General features: G+C 33.1%; 1 protein-coding gene and 1 pseudogene across 4 annotated transcripts; one reads left to right on the top strand and one right to left on the bottom strand.

Annotated features, from left to right (window-relative positions):
- The first annotated feature begins 457 nt into the window (after positions 1 to 457).
- Positions 458 to 9754, top strand: LOC129289040 (disease resistance protein RPV1-like; annotated as a pseudogene).
- A 1394-nt stretch (positions 9755 to 11148) lies between these two features.
- Positions 11149 to 16732, bottom strand: LOC129288037 (uncharacterized). 4 transcript variants are annotated; one of them, XM_054924358.1, is made up of 3 exons: positions 15901 to 16732; positions 13781 to 14138; positions 11149 to 12769 (listed from the first exon to the last, which is right to left on the bottom strand). In XM_054924358.1, exons 1-3 carry the CDS (start codon positions 16200 to 16202, stop codon positions 12722 to 12724), a joined length of 708 nt encoding a protein of 235 aa, XP_054780333.1. In that variant the 5' UTR covers positions 16203 to 16732; the 3' UTR covers positions 11149 to 12721. The 4 variants fall into 4 exon arrangements, with proteins under 4 accessions (XP_054780333.1, XP_054780331.1, XP_054780329.1 ...); XM_054924356.1 differs by having other exon boundaries at positions 13781 to 14186; XM_054924354.1 differs by having other exon boundaries at positions 13781 to 14201.
- Between the last annotated feature and the right edge of the window lie 1475 nt (positions 16733 to 18207).

Consider the following 18207-nt stretch of genomic DNA (forward strand, 5'->3'; position numbering starts at 1 on the left):
ATAAGCCTGTGACTTTGACATTCAATTAGAGCCCGATCAGGTGTTTTGAAGCTTGGCGGTTGACTTTTCTCAACGCCGAGAACGACAATGTCGGTGCCAAGGACGCCAACGGTGTTTTTTAGTTATATATATATATATATATATCTCCGGCGAACAAAGAAATGTCCTGACTTGAAGCGATGACTCGCACATATTTGCAACCAGAGAAACAAATGCAAGAAACCGGACACTAGAAAGCTCACCTTCAAGATTTCGTCTTCTGACTCATTCAGGAAAACAATTGCACCCTTGCCAATGAACTCACCAATGAATAATCGAGGCAAGATTTCGAGCGGAAGTGGCGGAGCAGAGACGCAACGGAGAGAGGCTAGCAATGACCAGAATAACAATATTCGGGTTGTTGCAGGAATCAGACACAACGGGTAGGAGCGGCGGCGGAAGCTAAGGATCGTTGTCTATGGACGAAGTCGACGGCAAGGAATCTTGGACGTGGCAGAGACAAGAGGCGCGTTTTCGTTCGGCCGCCGGCGAAGTCGTGTTCTTTGTGTCAAATTGACGTCGATTAGTGTTGCTGACGTTATAAGGTTTGAGGCAACGATCGAGCTCGTGCGATTATGAGGGTCGGGTTCTCAATAACTGGGCCACGGATCTTGGTTACCTGTTTCGGCCCGTCACCTTTTGGAAGGTTGCACAGTGAGAATGGGCATCTGAATCTCGTTTTCTGGCCCATATCTTTATTTTTCACAGACAGACTTTATGGAAGAAAAGGAAAACATCTGCTCTTCAGGCCCAAACCAGCCAGCCCATGATATGATGCTGAGAAAATGATGATAAAGACAACCTTTCATTAGTCAATATTAAAAAAAAAATTTCATTTAGTCAATTCAAATGATGATTACAAACAATACAACATTCCTTCATTTGTCAATTAACTCACTTGGACAATGATGAACAAAAACCCATTTTGGGGACTAAAATAGAGTGAGGACTTTTGTGAACCTCCCTTTTGAAAGTAGGATTAAACCTCCTTGTTCAATACAATGATGTGATCCTTTTATATAGATTTAGGGATGCCAAATAACTAGGTAATTAAACACCAATTACACATAATATTCCAACAGAAGTGACTTGCCTATTGAAGAGGGAAAACCTTTTCATGAAAGATGCAACCATAATCAGAATATGGGGAGCTAGTAGTATTGGTAAAGCTACTATTGCTAAGCCATTTATAATAAAAATGTTGGAATTTTTGAGAGTAAAATTTTCATTGAAAATAGCAAGAATGCATGGGAGAAAGATGATAAACGAGTGCTTCTACATGACCAACTTCTCCTAACTATTTATAAAACTGAACTAAATGAAAAATGATGTTGAAATGACACTTCAATAAATGGATCAAACATTCTGTAGAAGAGCTTATTAATATTTAATGATGTAGATTAAGTAGACCAATTCAGAGATCACTGTGTGGACATGGAAACAATCCTGGCAAAGGGAGTTTAATCTTTATCAAAACAAGAAATAGGGATTTACTTGTTCACTTTGCTGATGAATCATATAAAATGAGAAGGTTGCATAGTAATGAGTCTCTTGATCTTTTAGAAGCATTGAAAGCTACATCCTCTCAAGTGTCTTTTTTCTCATGACATCACAGACAAAATATGCCTTTCCTTCCAAGTATAAAATCTTGGCATTATCTAAAATCTTTGAAATGAGAGAGCCATAAGGCAGAAATTGAGTAGCTCTCTAATAGCTTCATAATGTCCCTCATCCTGTTCATGATGATAAAGGGAACATTGATCTTGAATCCTTGCAAGATTGCTGTCTTATAAATCAACTCCTCTTGAGTCATATAATTCAGTCGTCATTGCTGATTTCATATGAGGGTTCTCGTCAGAACATGGTGAATGACTTTATCCATAAGACGCATAGAGGTTGGCTTTGTGACTGGGCTATCCTTAGGATTCCAATTGTGAAGAAGAGTTTGGTATATATGAGGCTTCTTGTTTTTTTTTCCTTGATAGCAAGGGATGACGTTAAGCAATAAGGATGTCTTGTTGTAGCCATCTAACTAGTTCCGAAAAAGGAGTAAACATAGGGTGAAAACCAGTTACACAAGATAAAGCTTGTTTAGCAAGCATGTCTACGACTTCATTAGCATCACACGAGATATCATAAACTTCCACCTTCTAATCTTACCCCAATAGTGCATGAATGTTAGAGATGACGTCATTATTTGGATGTGGAGATGGCCCTTTATCCTTCACAAATTCTATTGCTTCAGATTTAAGAATTACCTGGTCGTAGCCAAGGCGCCAAGTAAACTTAAGGCCCCACAAGCATGCCTAGAGTTTAGCAATCAGTGGGTCACCACCCTTCATGTTAAGCATGAAACCAGCTTTAAATTTACCATCAGAGTTTTAACAGACACCACTATAATCCATAATGTTATGATGCATAGCAAAAGCACTATCTACATTTAGCTTAAACCAATCTTTATTTGGTATAGTCCAATCGCCATTATGGATGGGGACATCACGTTATCTCCAAATAGTACCCTTTAATTTACTATTATAGTCTTTATAGGCTTTGATGATAGCTAAAGTCTGCGTGTTAATGGTAGTGTTTGCGGTAGTTTTATCTTGAAAATTTTTTTCATTATGCCTTCTTCGAATAATCCAGCAAGCAATAGAGAAATACGCACACCAAGGAACACCATCTTTCTTTCAAGAAGATTGTACATTCTATTTGAGCCATGCATTTATGTTTGCCTAAAAAAAAACTTCTATGATCATGCTTAAGAATCTCCCTTTAGAAGCTTCTAGTTATAGGACAATCACAGAGAACATGAAGAGTATCCTCGATAGCATCCTTGCAAATCTCACATTGATCATCATCATGCATTCCTTGGCTCTTTCAACCTGCATTCGTAAGAAGTTTATTATAGTAAGAAAACCCAAAAAAAAAAACTCACATCGTTTTGGAACCTATAACTTTCATATCTTCCTCCATGTGGTATCATAGACTTCAATATGTTAAGCCAGAGAGTCGTAAGCATTTTTGACTGAGAATCGACCATTTTTACTTCACTTCCATGAGACGTCCCTGCCATATGTACTTAACAAAGTCCTTGCTTTCACCTCTTCCCAAGAAGACTTGATCCCAACCCAAACATTAGAACTTCATCTCTTCTTGTCAATTTTAGGAAGAAGATCTAGGCCACATTTATATTTATTGCGAACCACTTGGACCCAAAGGGTATCCTGACATTTAATAAGTCCCCACCCCAACTTCATATGAAAAGCTAGATTCTATTAATGAGCATGTCTGATTTCGAGTCTGCCATGAGACTCAGGTTTGCAAACCTTATCCCAAGCAATAAGATGAACCTTTTTCTTTTCCATTGTAGAACCCCATAAAAAATTCCTATTGTTTCTATCCAATTCCTCACAAGTAGCCAGAGGAAGAGTTGCCATTTGCATGGTATAATTAGGAATACTAGATGTAATTGATTTAATCAAAGTAGTTTGCCTAGCAAAAGCTAGTGAACTTGCCTTCCAATTAGAAAGCTTTTTCTTTACCTTATCCATGACTTCTTTGTATATCTCATTATTAACTTGTTTATGCAAATAAGAACCCCCAATACTTTCCAAGATCCATCGTGCAAGAAAATCCAAGAGCATTACTCAACTCCAAACTTCTAGTACAATTGACATTAGAGAAGAAGAACACCTTAGTCTTCACTGTATTAACCTTAAGTCCTGAGCTATCACAAAATTGTTGGAAGCAATCATTAATCACATCAACCTATTGCAAAGAAGCTTCTACAAAAAGAATAATATCATCAACAAAAAATAAATGAGAAATAGGGGGACTATCTTTACAAAGCTTCCATTCCTTTTCCTCTATTTTTTTTTTGTTGAATTAGATGAGCATGCTTCTCCATGCATATTACAAAGAGGTAAGGAGAAATGGGATCTCCTTGATGAACCCCACACAAAGGTTGAAAAGCATTCGCTTTTCCCCTATTCCAAAGGAGTTGCATAAATGAGGTAGACACAATTCCATATAAGACTGATCATATAGTCTAGCAATTGCATCTCCAGAAGGCAGCATTTCAAGAAATTCCAATTAACTCTATCATAAGCTTTTTCCATATCAATTTTGATAGCCATATAGCTTTTCCTCCCTTTCTTAAGATTACGCATGGTATGGATAACTTCTTAGCAACAATAATATTGTCATAAATTTGTCTACCAGACACAAAGTTGCATTGATTTGGACTAATAACAAGAGGGAGGAACACTTTCATTCTCTTAGTAAGAATCTTTATGACCACCTTGTAAATGACATTACACAAACTTATAGGATGTAAGTCTTTAATCGTATCATGGTGATCCTTCTTCAAAATGAGGACAATGAGAGTACCATTAATGAAAGAAATATCTGAAGGATTGCAAAACACATGCTTTACCATGGACACCACAGGCTCCCTAATGTGATCCCATTGACTTTGGAAAAATAAAGCATTAAGTCCATCAAGCCTAGGCGCTTTTAAAGGGTATATGTGAGGCTTCTCATTCAGCCATCAATTGGTAGGCCGAATAACTCGATCAGAGAGGCTTTAGACACCTTTATTTCTTGACCTCTCACATTTACAGTGAGCTTTTCCATGACTTCATCTATAGTCATAGACCATAGAAGGCTTTAGACACTTCTAAGCAGATAGGTAGATCAAATGGCTCTTGCCTTTGTGGATTGACGACCTTTGATGGTTTAATCCAACTCTAATAAGACCATGATCATCCATTAATTGAATGAATGCATAGATAAATTCTATATATATTTCAATTAAAAGCATGGGATAATTAAATTTTAGCAAAGGTATAAATTTACTCCTTTAATTCTATACAACATTTTATTTTAAAACCTTAATTTTTAAATTATTTTTAATTCTATAATTTATTAAAACTGTTAATCTCATTAATGGAAAATGCTAATTCTATAATTTTAAATATTGACGAAGTTGGCTTAAATGCTGATATACTCATTTTTTTATTTTAAAATTAAAATAAGCCTACTGAAAATTCATTCCAAAAGTAAAAAATAAAAAATCTAAAGATTGGTGTTTTATCCAAAGAAAATTAAATTTTTATAAAAAAAGTGATAGATTTTGTGTCTGAGAAAATCTTCTAATTGCATTTATTTATTTATTTTGCATTCCAATTGTCTTTTTATCTTTTTAATTTTATTTTTGGACTAAATTTTTAGTAGGCTTATTTAAATTTTAAAATGTAAAATAATTATATCAGCATTTAAACAAGTTTTATTAGCATTTGAATTTAAAATTGCACAATCAACATTTTCTATTAATGAGTTTAACAGTGTTACCCTTCATTTTTTTTTCCTGTTTTACTTAATTCAATTAATTGGTCAGCATTAATGATGCGAGGGAAATCAGCAACCTTGTGGCAGAATTAAAACAATACTTTCGTGGCGATCTTCCCAACCATGCAATGCAGTTACAACTTCAGGCAAGAGAAGTGATTCGCCTATCGAAGAGGGAACACCTTCCAATGAAAGATGCAACCATAATCGGAATATGGGGAGTTAGTGGTATTGGTAAAACTACTATTGCTAAAGCCATTTATGATAAAATTGGTGAAGATTTTGAGAGTAAAATTTTCATTGAAAATATCAAGGATATCTGGGAGAAAGATGATGAACGAGTTCTTCTACAAAAACAACTTCTCTTAACTATTTATAAAAATGAACTGAGTGAGATAAAATGATATTGAATTGACACTTCAACAAATAGATCAAACACTCTGTAGAAGAGCTCTATTGGTACTTGATGATGTAGATCAAGTAGAACAACTCAGAGAATTGTGTGGACAAAGAAACAATGTTGGCAAAGGGAGTTTAATTTTCATCACAACAAGAAATAGGGATATACTTGATCACTTTGTTGATGAATCATATGAAGTGAGAAGCTTGGATATTATTGATTCCCTTTCACTTTTCAATTGGCATGCATTTAAGAGTCATATTAGTCCAACATATGATTTTCAGGAACTTTTAGAGAAAGTAATTATTCACTGTGAAGGGTCACCATTGGCTCTTGAAGTTATTGGCTCTCTTTTGTATAACAAAGAAAAATTAGAATGGAAAAAAATATTGAATAAATTAAAATGAATTGCATTTGGTACAATACAAGAGAAATTGAAGATCACCCTTGACTTTTTAACTGATTCAGAGAAAGATTTGTTCGTTAATATAGTTCGCTTTTATGTGGGTCAAAGTAAAGACGATGTCAAAAAATTGCTGAAGGGCTCAAGATTCCCAGTAGGAAAGGTAATGCGCCAAATCATTAAGCGGAGAATTGTAAAGGTTGTGAATGGCAAGCTTCTTGTTCATGATTTGCTACAAGAGGTAGTAAGGGAAATTAGCCCCTATAAGCCAGTGCTCAAATATTTCCATGATGTATTTTTAAGTTTTAGAGGTGAAGACACACGTAAATTGTTTACCACTCATCTTTATAATGCTCTAAAACAAGCAGGCATTAATGTCTTCATAGATGATCAAGGGCTTGAAAGGGGAGAAAATATTTCATCCTCACTAGTGCAGGTCATTGAAACTTTAAGAATTTCAATCATTGTATTCTCAAAAAATTATATTGGTTCTAGTTGGTGCTTGAAGGAATTAGAGAAAATCATGGAGTGTCACAAAACAATTTCTCAAGAGGTCTTACCCATTTTCTATGATGTGAGACCATCTGAAATTCACAAACAACAAAATTCTTTTAAAAAATTCCTTGTGTACTGGAGACCATCAAATGGAAAAAAGTAAAAAGTTGACAACCAATTTGCAAAGAGCCCTTACTGAAGCTGCTAACTTGTCTGGATGGGATATGCAGAACTATAGGTATTTTTTTAATTAATTATATATTTTTCTTGTGATTATTCAAAAACTCAAATTTCATAGGCTGTTTGTTTGTTTTTCTTTTTGTTAATATTTGTGTTGAGTTCTTTTTGGTGATGGAAGTTTCAATGGAATAACATTACATGAAACGAGACATAACTGGCTATAACATAAGCTTATTCTTATGGACAACCTTGATTAAGCTACCAACACAAAATTAACTACCCTAAAATGATGGATCTTATAACATCCCAATTTAAATTTTAATAGTTAATTTGGGTTAATAAAAATTTTAAAAAATATTTAGAGGTAAATAAATTAGTAGAAAATGATTATTAAATCTAACTTAAAATATAATTCTAAATTAAAATTTTTTAAAAAAATTAATTAATTAATTAAAAAAATATTATTAAATTATTATTATTATTATTATAAAAAAAAGAGAAAAGGTATGAATAAAAAAAAAGGGAAGAAGAAGTGAACTTTCGGCGCTCTCCCGGTGTAATGATTATGTATATATAATAATAATAAAAAAAAGAGAAAAGAAAAGAAGAGAGAGGAAAGAGGAAAATAATAAAAAAATGTGTGGGACCCACAGTATTTTTTTAAAAACTCACTTCTTTCCTTCGTTTCTTCATTTCTTTCCTTCGTGCGCGAGCTGAGGCAGAGTGAGCGCGAGTCTGCCGACGAGAAGAGATCTGAGTTTTTAAGGTAAGAGTTTTTAATATGATATTTAGGGTGTGATTTCAAGCTTTTCAAGACTAAGTAAGTGATCTAAAATTTGTTCTTAGTCATCCTTCTTCTTTGGTTTCTGATTTTATGGTGGTAGAAAATTTAGGATTTGGAAGAGTGATGAATTTATGTTGAATAAATATGATTTTTGAGGTTGTTAGTAGTATAATAAATATTTTAGAGTATAAATTTGTTGATGATCTTTGAAATTGTGGCTTAAGGATCAAATCTTAGATTAGATTTTTATTAAATTTGAAAATATATGTTGAATTATTAAGGTTTAGATGATTATTTGGGATGAGAAATGAATTATTATGGCTATAGGATTATGATTCTAAGCTTGAGACTCAATTTTTAATTTTTGGGTATTTTAGGTGTGAATTTATGAAATAAAAAGAAAATTTTGATAATAGAAATTAGTTTAGAAGTTGCTTTTTACATCATTAATGTTTATTGATGAGTAAAAAAGAAGTTAAAAATTTTAATTAATAGTATTAACTCTAGATTTATATTAAGATTGAGATTAGGAATTATGTTATATTTTTAATTCTATTATTAGAATTATTTTATTAGTTTCAATAATTGAAACTAATATTTATAAATAATATGTCATTTGTAAATTGTATTGTTGGTGAAAATCGTGGTGGGAGAGAAATTTGTAAGAAATAATTTATTGAAAAAAAAACCACGAGGTAACCATGCTTTTAATTTGTAATTAGTGTTACTTCATGTTAATTGGGTGATTATTGAGAAAATTATGAATTTTATAATATTATATAATTGTCCAATATTGTTATGAATTTTGTTTGATTATTGTGGAAAGTGTTGGGAGATTTGCTATTGTTGTATTTATGTGCCACGTGGTACGCCCCTATTGGAGCTCAATAGGTGGCTTGTAAGGGATCGGGTTAATCTACCTTTAACCGGGTAATTTAGCATCGAGTGAGGGCTACGGCTCGAGGTTAATGGAGGGATATAAAGAGGGTTGTTTGTGTGTATTGTAATATTTTTTATATTTTATTGGAATTATATTATTTTTAATTCTCACTTAATAAGCACACACTTAATTGTTTGTATATACTATCATAAATTGGCTATGGTTACTGGGACTTTTGAGTCTCATTATGTGGTTAATAATTTTTAGGAGAAGAGCCACGAGTGACATGCGGAGGAGACTTCGTTTGAGAAGATGAAGAGACTTCGTTTGCTCCAACTTAATCATGTAAAACTTGATGGAGATTATGGCTATCTATCAAAAGAATTGAGATGGCTTTGTTGGCATGGATTCCCCTTAGAAAACATGCCAACAAACTTAAGGCTAGAAAAGGTGGTTGCCATAGACTTAAAGTGGAGCAATCTCATAAAAGTATGGGAAAAAAGTCAGGAATTCATATAATGGACTTTTTTTGAATAATTTCATTAATGATAATAGTTTTTTCATCTATGTTTTCCCATTTGATATGAAACTAATTTATTTTAAAATATTCTCATTGCACAGTTGCTAGAGAGGTTAAACATTCTGAATTTGAGTCATTCCCTTGACAGAGACACCTGACTTTTCAATGTTACCCAACCTTGAGAAGTTAATACTCAAAGATTGTTTGAGTTTGTCTATGATTCACCCCTCCATTGGAGATCTCAAATATGTTATTTTGTTAAATTTGAAGGACTGCAAAGGCTTAAGAGATCTCCCAAGAAGTATATATGAGTTGAGATCTTTGAAAACCTTCAATCTTTTGGTTGTTCAAAGATTGAAAAGTTGGAAGAAGACATTGAGCAAATGGAATCTTTGACAACTCTGATGGCCAATCAAACTACTATAACACAAGTACCCTTTTCATTAGCAAGAATGAAAAGCATTAAATATGTGTTTCTATGTGGCTACGAAGGATTATCACGTGATTTATTTCCGTCTATTGTTTTCCCTTGGATGTCCCCAACAAATCATTCAAAGTCCTTGTTCCAATCCTTTGGGATCATGCCATCTTTGATCAAGGGTCTATCACATCGTTCATGTGCCAAAAGTCATGAAATGTTAGAAGCTATACCGAGCACATCTCAAACTTCATGTAGAAGTGCGACAGCACCAATTGGTTTTTAAAATCAAATTCACATGAAAAGGTCAGAAACTTTCATGAGTTCCCTCACAATTTATGTTGGTGGGTTCAACAAAGCTATCAATACACTTTTAAAAAATATCTCACAGGTTATTTTCTTTATCTCAACTACCAATACAATGCATGATTTATCAATGTCAATTTTCAAATGTTCATAGAAGATCCACTTTTATCATATATGTTTACCTGGCTTTTAATTAAGTAACTCAAATATTTTCAAACTTAAATGTGAAATGATGTACTTTAAATTTATAACTTATCAATGTTCTATGCACGTAATAATAATAATGATAATGTACATTATACTTTTAACAACATTGAATGCCTTTTTTTTTTGTCAAAACATTGATTGCGTTTAAGTATGCAGCAATGCACATTACATTGCTTCAAACATTGGCTATTGTATATTTGATTCATCTAGAAACCCTTACTTCGATGCACTTGGAAATAAATCTGCCACACTCATAGGACTTTAAATTCCAATACTCAATCACTAATTTGATGAGAAAATTTAGACACATATTCAAGCTGACTTCATTTAATATTTTTAAATATACTTGTTTAAGCATGAGTTCTAATACAATTTGTAATTGAATAGTGCCCATTTATATGCATGCCTTTTTTTCTACATGGTTTATTATTAGTTTGTCTTTGTTATTTTCATGGTTCAGGGATGTAGTGAAAGAGGGTTTGGTGATAATTCTCTTCCTAAAGACAATCATCATGAGTGGCTAAGTTTCAAAGGTGAAGAATCTTCAGTATTGTTTGAAGTGCCTTAAATAATTGGCAGGAGCTTGAAAGGAATGATTATTTGCATAACCTATTTGTCTTCTCAAGACAACATGACATTATATCCTGTTAGTGTCTTGGTATCAAATCGTACAAAGGCTACCATTAAATTTTACAAGAAAGATGCAACAATTACTTCAGAGGATGTAGAGCGGCAAAACATTGTTTCTAATTTAGAGCCTAGTAACAGAGTGGAGGTTATAGTCACTTTTGCATGTGAATTAATAGTGAAAAAGACAACTATCCATTTGGTATATGATGAAGATGTTAGCAAGAGAATTATGTACCACTAAATGTCTCCAAGAGCATAATTGTATGAATAATGTTGTTTACGCAGTCTTTGATGTAAAAGAAAGCTACATGGCTGTGCATGTTCAGACCTAAACTACAGCAGGTTTTAGTTGTCAACTAGGTTATGTTTGCCATAATATCTTTTATGTATACAACTGTATGAAATTTTAACTAATTCTATCGAAAAATAATGAGTCTTTATCCAGAAATGGCATACATACATACATACATACATACATACATACATATATATATAGGCTTATTGAAGGCGATGAGTGGGAGAGAGAAAGATGCATATAAAGGTAATGAGTCTTTATACGTATGATTTTTTTCACTCTAACTACCATTAATGATAGAATAGTATATAAACCAAGTGAAAGTTTATAACAAAATAAGTAAAGGGGCTCGGTGACATGATGACTTTTTTGAGAGCCCAAAGTGTCACGCCCTGAAAATAAGGCATGACCGACACGAAATATAAAAACAAAAATCCATATCCTGAAACATCTCAACTTAAGAAACTCTAATTTCTAAATCATCAAAACATTTGACAGCCAATCAACCCATTTTTAGTGTGAATAATAAAAATAATATATTTTTGTAAAAGTTGCCACAGAACTTTTCCTTAAGATAGGATCTCCTAAAAATTGTACAACAATATTTTTACACAAAATAATCAAGAGCTCAATTCTTGATAGTAAACCAACAATAAAGATAATCAAATGAAGATCCTAATTATAGTATATTTGGAGCACCTAATCATATTTTCAAAACATAATACATAAATTGCTTAATTATATTAAAAGAGGTATTACAAAACAAATCTTCACTAGCCAAAAGTCCTTCAGTGGTTAGCAAGACGCACACTATCAGTTGCACTATATGAGATCAAACAAATACTTTCTAGTGAATAACATTTCAACCATAAAATTTTGCAACATTAAAATGAATAATTTACAACAGTTATGAAAATTAAAAATAAAAGAATTCAATATAATAAAAATTTGTACTTTTAATTTTTTTTAAAAAAATCTATACAAGTTTAGTAAAATGAATCTTTAGATCTTTACTGATGAAGTAGCTCTAATATTTAATCTTGACAAGTCAATTGGATTAAATAAATAAGTAAAAATAATAACATTTATAAATTAAAAACTTTTAGAATATGAAATCATTAGTTAATTTAAAAAAATTTATATTTTGAAAATTTATCAGAATAATTTACAAATATGGACACACGGTCCATAAGAGTAATACTAACCAAACACGACTTGAAGATATGAAAACAAACGTGAGTACAAGATCTATGAATAACAAACGTGAAAACAAAACTCATGAAAATCAAATTACTTAGTCATTATCTATGGCACGCCAAGGGCTAATGGAACTACCATTAGCAATCAGTGTTCTGCATAATATCCCTTCTAATTTCATTTTCAAACATGTGAGAAAATTATCACTATAAAAATATAGTTCTCATTCTAAAAGTCAAACTCACATGAAGAATTTTGAGCATAAAGAAAAAAACTTATCAAAATAAAATTTCGTAACTAATATCTATGTTTGACATTTATTAAGTAACCTAAAAACAGCTAAAGTTGATAAAAATAATCTATCACTTTTGAAAGTAGCCGTCATAAGGAAAAATACATACAAATGTCATAATTCAAATATTCTTCAACATCTCTTTATAATTTCCCCAAGAAAAAAATAATTAATTAAAAAAGTATTAAATATATAATATAATTATTATTAAATGATCTATGTAAAAAAATATTTGAAAAAAGAATTTTTATTGATAAATCAGTTGGGACGTTATCCACTTACCTATAGTGTACCTAAGTATTAGAATTCATTTCTCAAGACTTCAATCAACTCTTCCTTACTACTTCAATTGAGATTTCCTTTCTCCAAATTCCCTGTTCAATAATAACAACACCATAGTCACTATGTTATTAAATCAATCCAACTTATACTCTTCATCAATCAATTCCTTCAAAACTATTATATATATACATGTCATACATTACAACTCAAAATCTACAATCCAAATTAATTCAAAGGAGTAGAATAGATAAATCTTAACTCCAATATTTCTCAAATACTACATTAAACATCCAATTGTCTACATATAACTTTTATAATCATCAAATTTGTCCGCAATTCTCAAGTTAAAGTCACAATAGTTTTATAATCAAAATTCTTCATCTAAACTAAGTTAAATATGAAATCTCCAGTTCTTTTTTTTTTCCCCAACTATCCTATTAAACATTTTTTATTTTGAACAATACTTAGACCATAAGACCAAGTTCTTTTCCTCCTCAATTCTTTGTCAAAAGTTGTCCTATATTAATGTTTGAACTTCTCAACTTCCAACTTCTACTAAAGAGAAATTTTCTTCTAATGATGGTTTATTTAATCAGCAATATAATGGTCAGATATATCAAGCCATTATATAACAAAACTCTCACTTAATCATTTTATCGAACACTTGAGCATTAAACCACAAATTATTATTAGCAAGATTTCTCCTATCCTATTTCCAATTCCCAAAATCCTTTAACATAAATATATAAATTAATTAGCTTCCCAATTTTCATTGGTTCAATAAACAAATCATTCTCTAACTCTAATATCAATATTTGAATAATTCTAGCTTACCAAATTTCATTCCTTCAACAGAAAAATAAGCCTTAATTCACGGAAAAGTTTCAATCTACCTATTATTATATAGCTCTCAACACCATAAATTTTACCTTGAATCAGTTTCTCATCCCTATCCAAAACTCACAGCAGAAAAAAAAAAATCATCACCTAAATCACATGGCATTCACACGCACACACAGAACGACAAATGGGAAGAGGGGTTTTCTTCTATACCTCATATCATCAACCAATCATGGAGAAGGAAAGGAGAGATCGAAGCTCACACTGAACAGGTGAGAGGAAAGAAAATGACCTCCACAGCAGCACAAGTTCTTGGCAAGCACAGAACAGGGGAGAAGACCGACTGTGATGTTGCCAGAACTCCTTGCAGCGACGGAAAAATAACGATGGAGGGGAAAGGAGAAGAAAATCCGAACACCCACAACCACACGGCCAGGAGAACCACTGTCGACGCCTGCGCTCTCATTTGAAGAAGGAAGAAGCTTGAAGATGCCGTGCGTAGAAGATTCACGGCGACAGTCCCAGCACCGGCGACGGCAAAAATTGAGAGGGTGGAGGCGATGGTCCGAAGCTCTCATTCTCTCACTCTCGCACGGTCTCCTTGCTCTGGAACCTTCGAAGCTGAAGACGGAAAGAGTGAAAGGGACAAAAAACTGATGCGTGACTCCCCTGATTTGCAATAGCCTGTCAATATATTTGAAGGGCAAAAATGGTAATTTATCGGACAACCAAAATGAAAATTCCCTGATAAGCAAGGATGAAGAGAACTTTCACTAAACCAACAGCACATCTTATTACATTTTCAACAATTGATAAAAGTACAATAAATTTATCTTACTATTTTTTAAATTTATAAATATAACCTGGGTCATTATATAAAATAATTTCTTCGTAGACATGAGTCCATACCATTAATAAACACGTGTGTATCATTAATTACAATCATATGATAGCAATTTAGTTAAAAGAAATTTGTCTCTCACTCTCAATGTTTCAATGTTTCAGGAGAGATAATCTCTTATTTTATATATCTTCAGAACCTACCCTTTATGTTTACCAAAAAAACTACTATTTGGCAAATTCATCACAGTGTGCAGTTTACATTGGATAAGATAATTATCACATGGATTATTCCTAACAATGGCAAGTGTTTTCCAGGAAAATATGTAGTACGTAGTATTAACACAGGCTTGGTTTTCATTCACCAGCCGGGTATTCAATACTATTAATAAACTTATATAGATTCCCTTCTCATACTTTAATCTAGATCCAACAACTTTAACTGACATCAATCGAAAAAAGGAAAAAGAAACTTGATGCTATGCGATGGTGCGTGATGGATGTCATGATACAAGACTTCATATGAGTGCATAAATTTAGCTGGCCCATGGAATCAAAAAACAAACAAAAACAAAACAAAACAAAACAAAGAAAGAAAGAAAGAAAGAAGAAAGACCTTGAGATGCGTGGGCCATGCACGGGGACAGACAAGACAATATATAACAGCAACTAGCAAGAACAGCGCCTTGCGAGTTTAACAAGAACGTTGCACAAGAAGTGGTACACTGAGAGGCTGAGACTGGAGTTCTTTTTAAATTATGTAGTTCATGCAACTAAAGGAAGATGAGGACATACAATAGTGGGTCTCATTTAATAGGTGAGGCTAAGCTAAGTACCGTTCTCTCCCCACCTCCTTCTCTCAAAATAATTGTACTAATTGCGACAAACATATATATATATATATTGTTTCAGGAAAAATTCCCCTCCACTGTTGTATTCTCATGCATGACTGTTCTTTTTTCTCGAACCTCCCTTGAGATCCTTCCCCTGAGAACTTCTAGAAGTTCTAGCCAACAACAAGAACACATGCCCTGCTCTTTCGGACCATTTTTCAAGCCACGACGTCAAATCTAGATTTTTCTGTTTTATAGGACGAGGACCTACCATTAGGAGTCAGACTCAGGACGGAATAATTTATTCGTCTCTCAAATCTGAGAGTGCATGTACACCTGACCTAACTTAGATATGAAATTCAAAATAACTACTCATGGCTTCGCAAATCATATCATGGCTTTATATCTTAAAAGAACAAGTATTAATAAAATGAAAATATTGAATAAGCAACAACGAAGGGACTTTTCATCATCGTTTTCCCTTCTATATATAAATTAGCATTACACGAAAATCCAAGAAATAGACAAGCAGGGCAACCACAATGGTTACTAACATTATTCAAAGTAACACGTGCGCAAGTTCAAACTCCATAGAAATGAATTCAACTGCTCGGTCACTTAATCAAAGTTTCAACAGCAAACATCAACAAGCAAACAAGGAAGGCAGAAACAGTGAACCACCACGTGATACTTGCAGGCAAAAAGCATACCCATTATTCCCAAGAACCCAAACAAACCGATCAGAAAACTCGGCTTTTTGCATCTTCTTCGCGATGGTTGGCCATTTCTTAGCTGAAGAAATAAGGAACGCAAGTGCAAAACAACCCACCACAGTATAAATCATAGCCTGGTAATTATGTTTATCTCTTGATGAAACAAGATTTGTAAGAGCACCCAGATGTTCGGCAGCAAAATTTGTGAATCCTTGTTTGCTATCTTCGTATGGTGGTGATGCAGAAGGGGTCAAGGGCATATCAATGGTGAAACTATCACTTTCCATGGAGGGTAACATTATCAGTCCTCGTAGGATTAACTTGTTGGACTTGGATTTCGGGTGAACACAGGAGGGTTTTGGAAGAGTAACAGCATTACTAGAATTGTTTGTGATAGGTCTTGTTGAGGGCAAATTATGGGAATGATTCGAATTGACTATGGCGACATTAAGATTTGGAGTTCGCTCTCCATGGACGACGAGACGCTCTGGCTCCTTCAGCTTAGATCCTGTAGATGCAAAGAATAACTAAACAGACGTGCAGAACAATGATGGCAATGTAATATACTAAAGTCACTATTAAAAGGATAAGAATATCATGGGGTATAAAAATTGACAAATGTTAAGACAAATAATCATTACTGAAAAAATAACTAGCTAGTTCTGGTTGACATGCAAAACATGTGAAAGATAATAAAGAACACCGCTTACCTCAGTTTTACAGGAGCTAAAAGCCTAAAAGTTCACTGCCATATGTGTCATTTCTTATCAGGATACAGATAAACTCAAAAAAAATTACCTTGATTCATCAGCTGGAGCAGCATATTGACTGAGAGAGGAAACTAGTTAGTGTGTATGAATGCAATCATTTAGGTAGAGATCATCAGAAGAGGAGATTATATTTGACTGAAGAGAAGCTGGTAGCAGAAACATCTGAAGGATCAGTTCCGAGGATGAGACTGAGAGTTTGCTTCTCCATTGGAGGAATTGAGTACTCTTCTCCTTTTGCAGGCCTTTAGTCAAAGTCCATGCTTTATCCGAGAAGGTGTGTTTTTGCAGTACTGATGCACTGATGTTATCTGGATACTTTGAAGTTAAAATAGAGTGAGAGAGAAATAGAGAGGAATCCTAAGTGGCACCCTCTCTCTGTCTCTCATCTCTTTAGAGATGGATATGCTTCAAAGAATCCTAGCTGTGGCATTGTTAAGTATCAGTATCTTGAATAAAAAAAAAATCATATAATTCGTAAATATGTAGGAGCACGAAAGTAATAGCTGCCATATGTGTGTGTGTGTGAAATACTAACAACAAAATTTTCTGTCGTGTAATTAAGTCATATATGAGTGATAATTGATAAATATGCAAGTACAGCAAATGTATATATGTATATATGTGTATAGTAAGGGTGTGTTTGCGGTCTTTGCTTTCAAGTCTTGTCTCTAAATAGATAAATATTTTTTAAGCTTACACATATATCATTTTCATAATTAAACTAATTCAATACATATATTTTAAACTTAAGTTTTGTGTGTGTGAGAAAAGATGTAAAAAAATAGTCAAATAGTCAAACTATTTTTTTTTCACAGTAAAACCATATAAAATTAAATAAGTTGGGGTATAATAAGTTATGCATGGTAAAGATCTGTATATACGAAAATAGAAAAACAGAGACACATGCAATATATATATATATATATACAAGTTTAATACTAAATTCAATTTTTTTTTTTTTTCACATGAAGAGGATTTATCTCTTGGCTACCTGCACCATACCTGGTTCCACTCTTAGCATATGAGCCCGAGATAAACTAAATCTCAAGTACTGGCTATATTCAAACCAATTTTTAATGGTTAGGCAAATTCATAAGTGAATTTAAGGTAAGGATTTGAACCCTAATTTTTATGCACGCTCTAACCCACCTTATTGCCACCTACCTATCCTTAGCTAGTTTCTCGAATATCTGGCTAAACTAGAAGATGTATAAAACGATTTATTCTTAAATAATAAAAACTATTTGACCGGCACTATATAGCGCCAAAGAGGTAAAAAGACAAATAAATTAGAGTAAAATTCTAGTATGGTATGCATCTACAGCAGCAAGAGCTAGCATTATAAATATCAGCCGAATTAAGAAACCATACAAAACAATAGAAGGCCAGCCAAAGAAAGTGCGCGCGCGCGCGCGCGCGCGCGTATCTTTCAAGATAAAGATCAAAGCTTTACTTTAGATCTTCAAATTAGAAAGATTTCAAACGAAGAGCACATTTGACATTATGCATTTACTGTGCTAGTCTCTCTCTCAGC

This window comes from Prosopis cineraria, unplaced genomic scaffold, assembly GCF_029017545.1.
Source record: "Prosopis cineraria cultivar Desert tree isolate PC_DT_omini unplaced genomic scaffold, ASM2901754v1 PC12, whole genome shotgun sequence".
NCBI classification, from domain to species: domain Eukaryota; kingdom Viridiplantae; phylum Streptophyta; class Magnoliopsida; order Fabales; family Fabaceae; genus Prosopis; species Prosopis cineraria.

What these genes read in the sequence shown, in the direction of transcription:
- LOC129288037 (XM_054924354.1), bottom strand. Translation starts at nt 16,202, where the DNA reads ATGTTACCCTCCATGGAAAGTGATAGTTTCACCATTGATATGCCCTTG. An exon ending in TGGGTTCTTGGGAATAATGG is followed by an intron (nt 14,202 to 15,900) that starts GTATGCTTTTTG and finishes ATATATTGACAG; the next exon opens with GCTATTGCAAATCAGGGGAG. An exon ending in TTTCCTCTCACCTGTTCAGT is followed by an intron (nt 12,770 to 13,780) that starts GTGAGCTTCGAT and finishes ATTATTGAACAG; the next exon opens with GGAATTTGGAGAAAGGAAAT.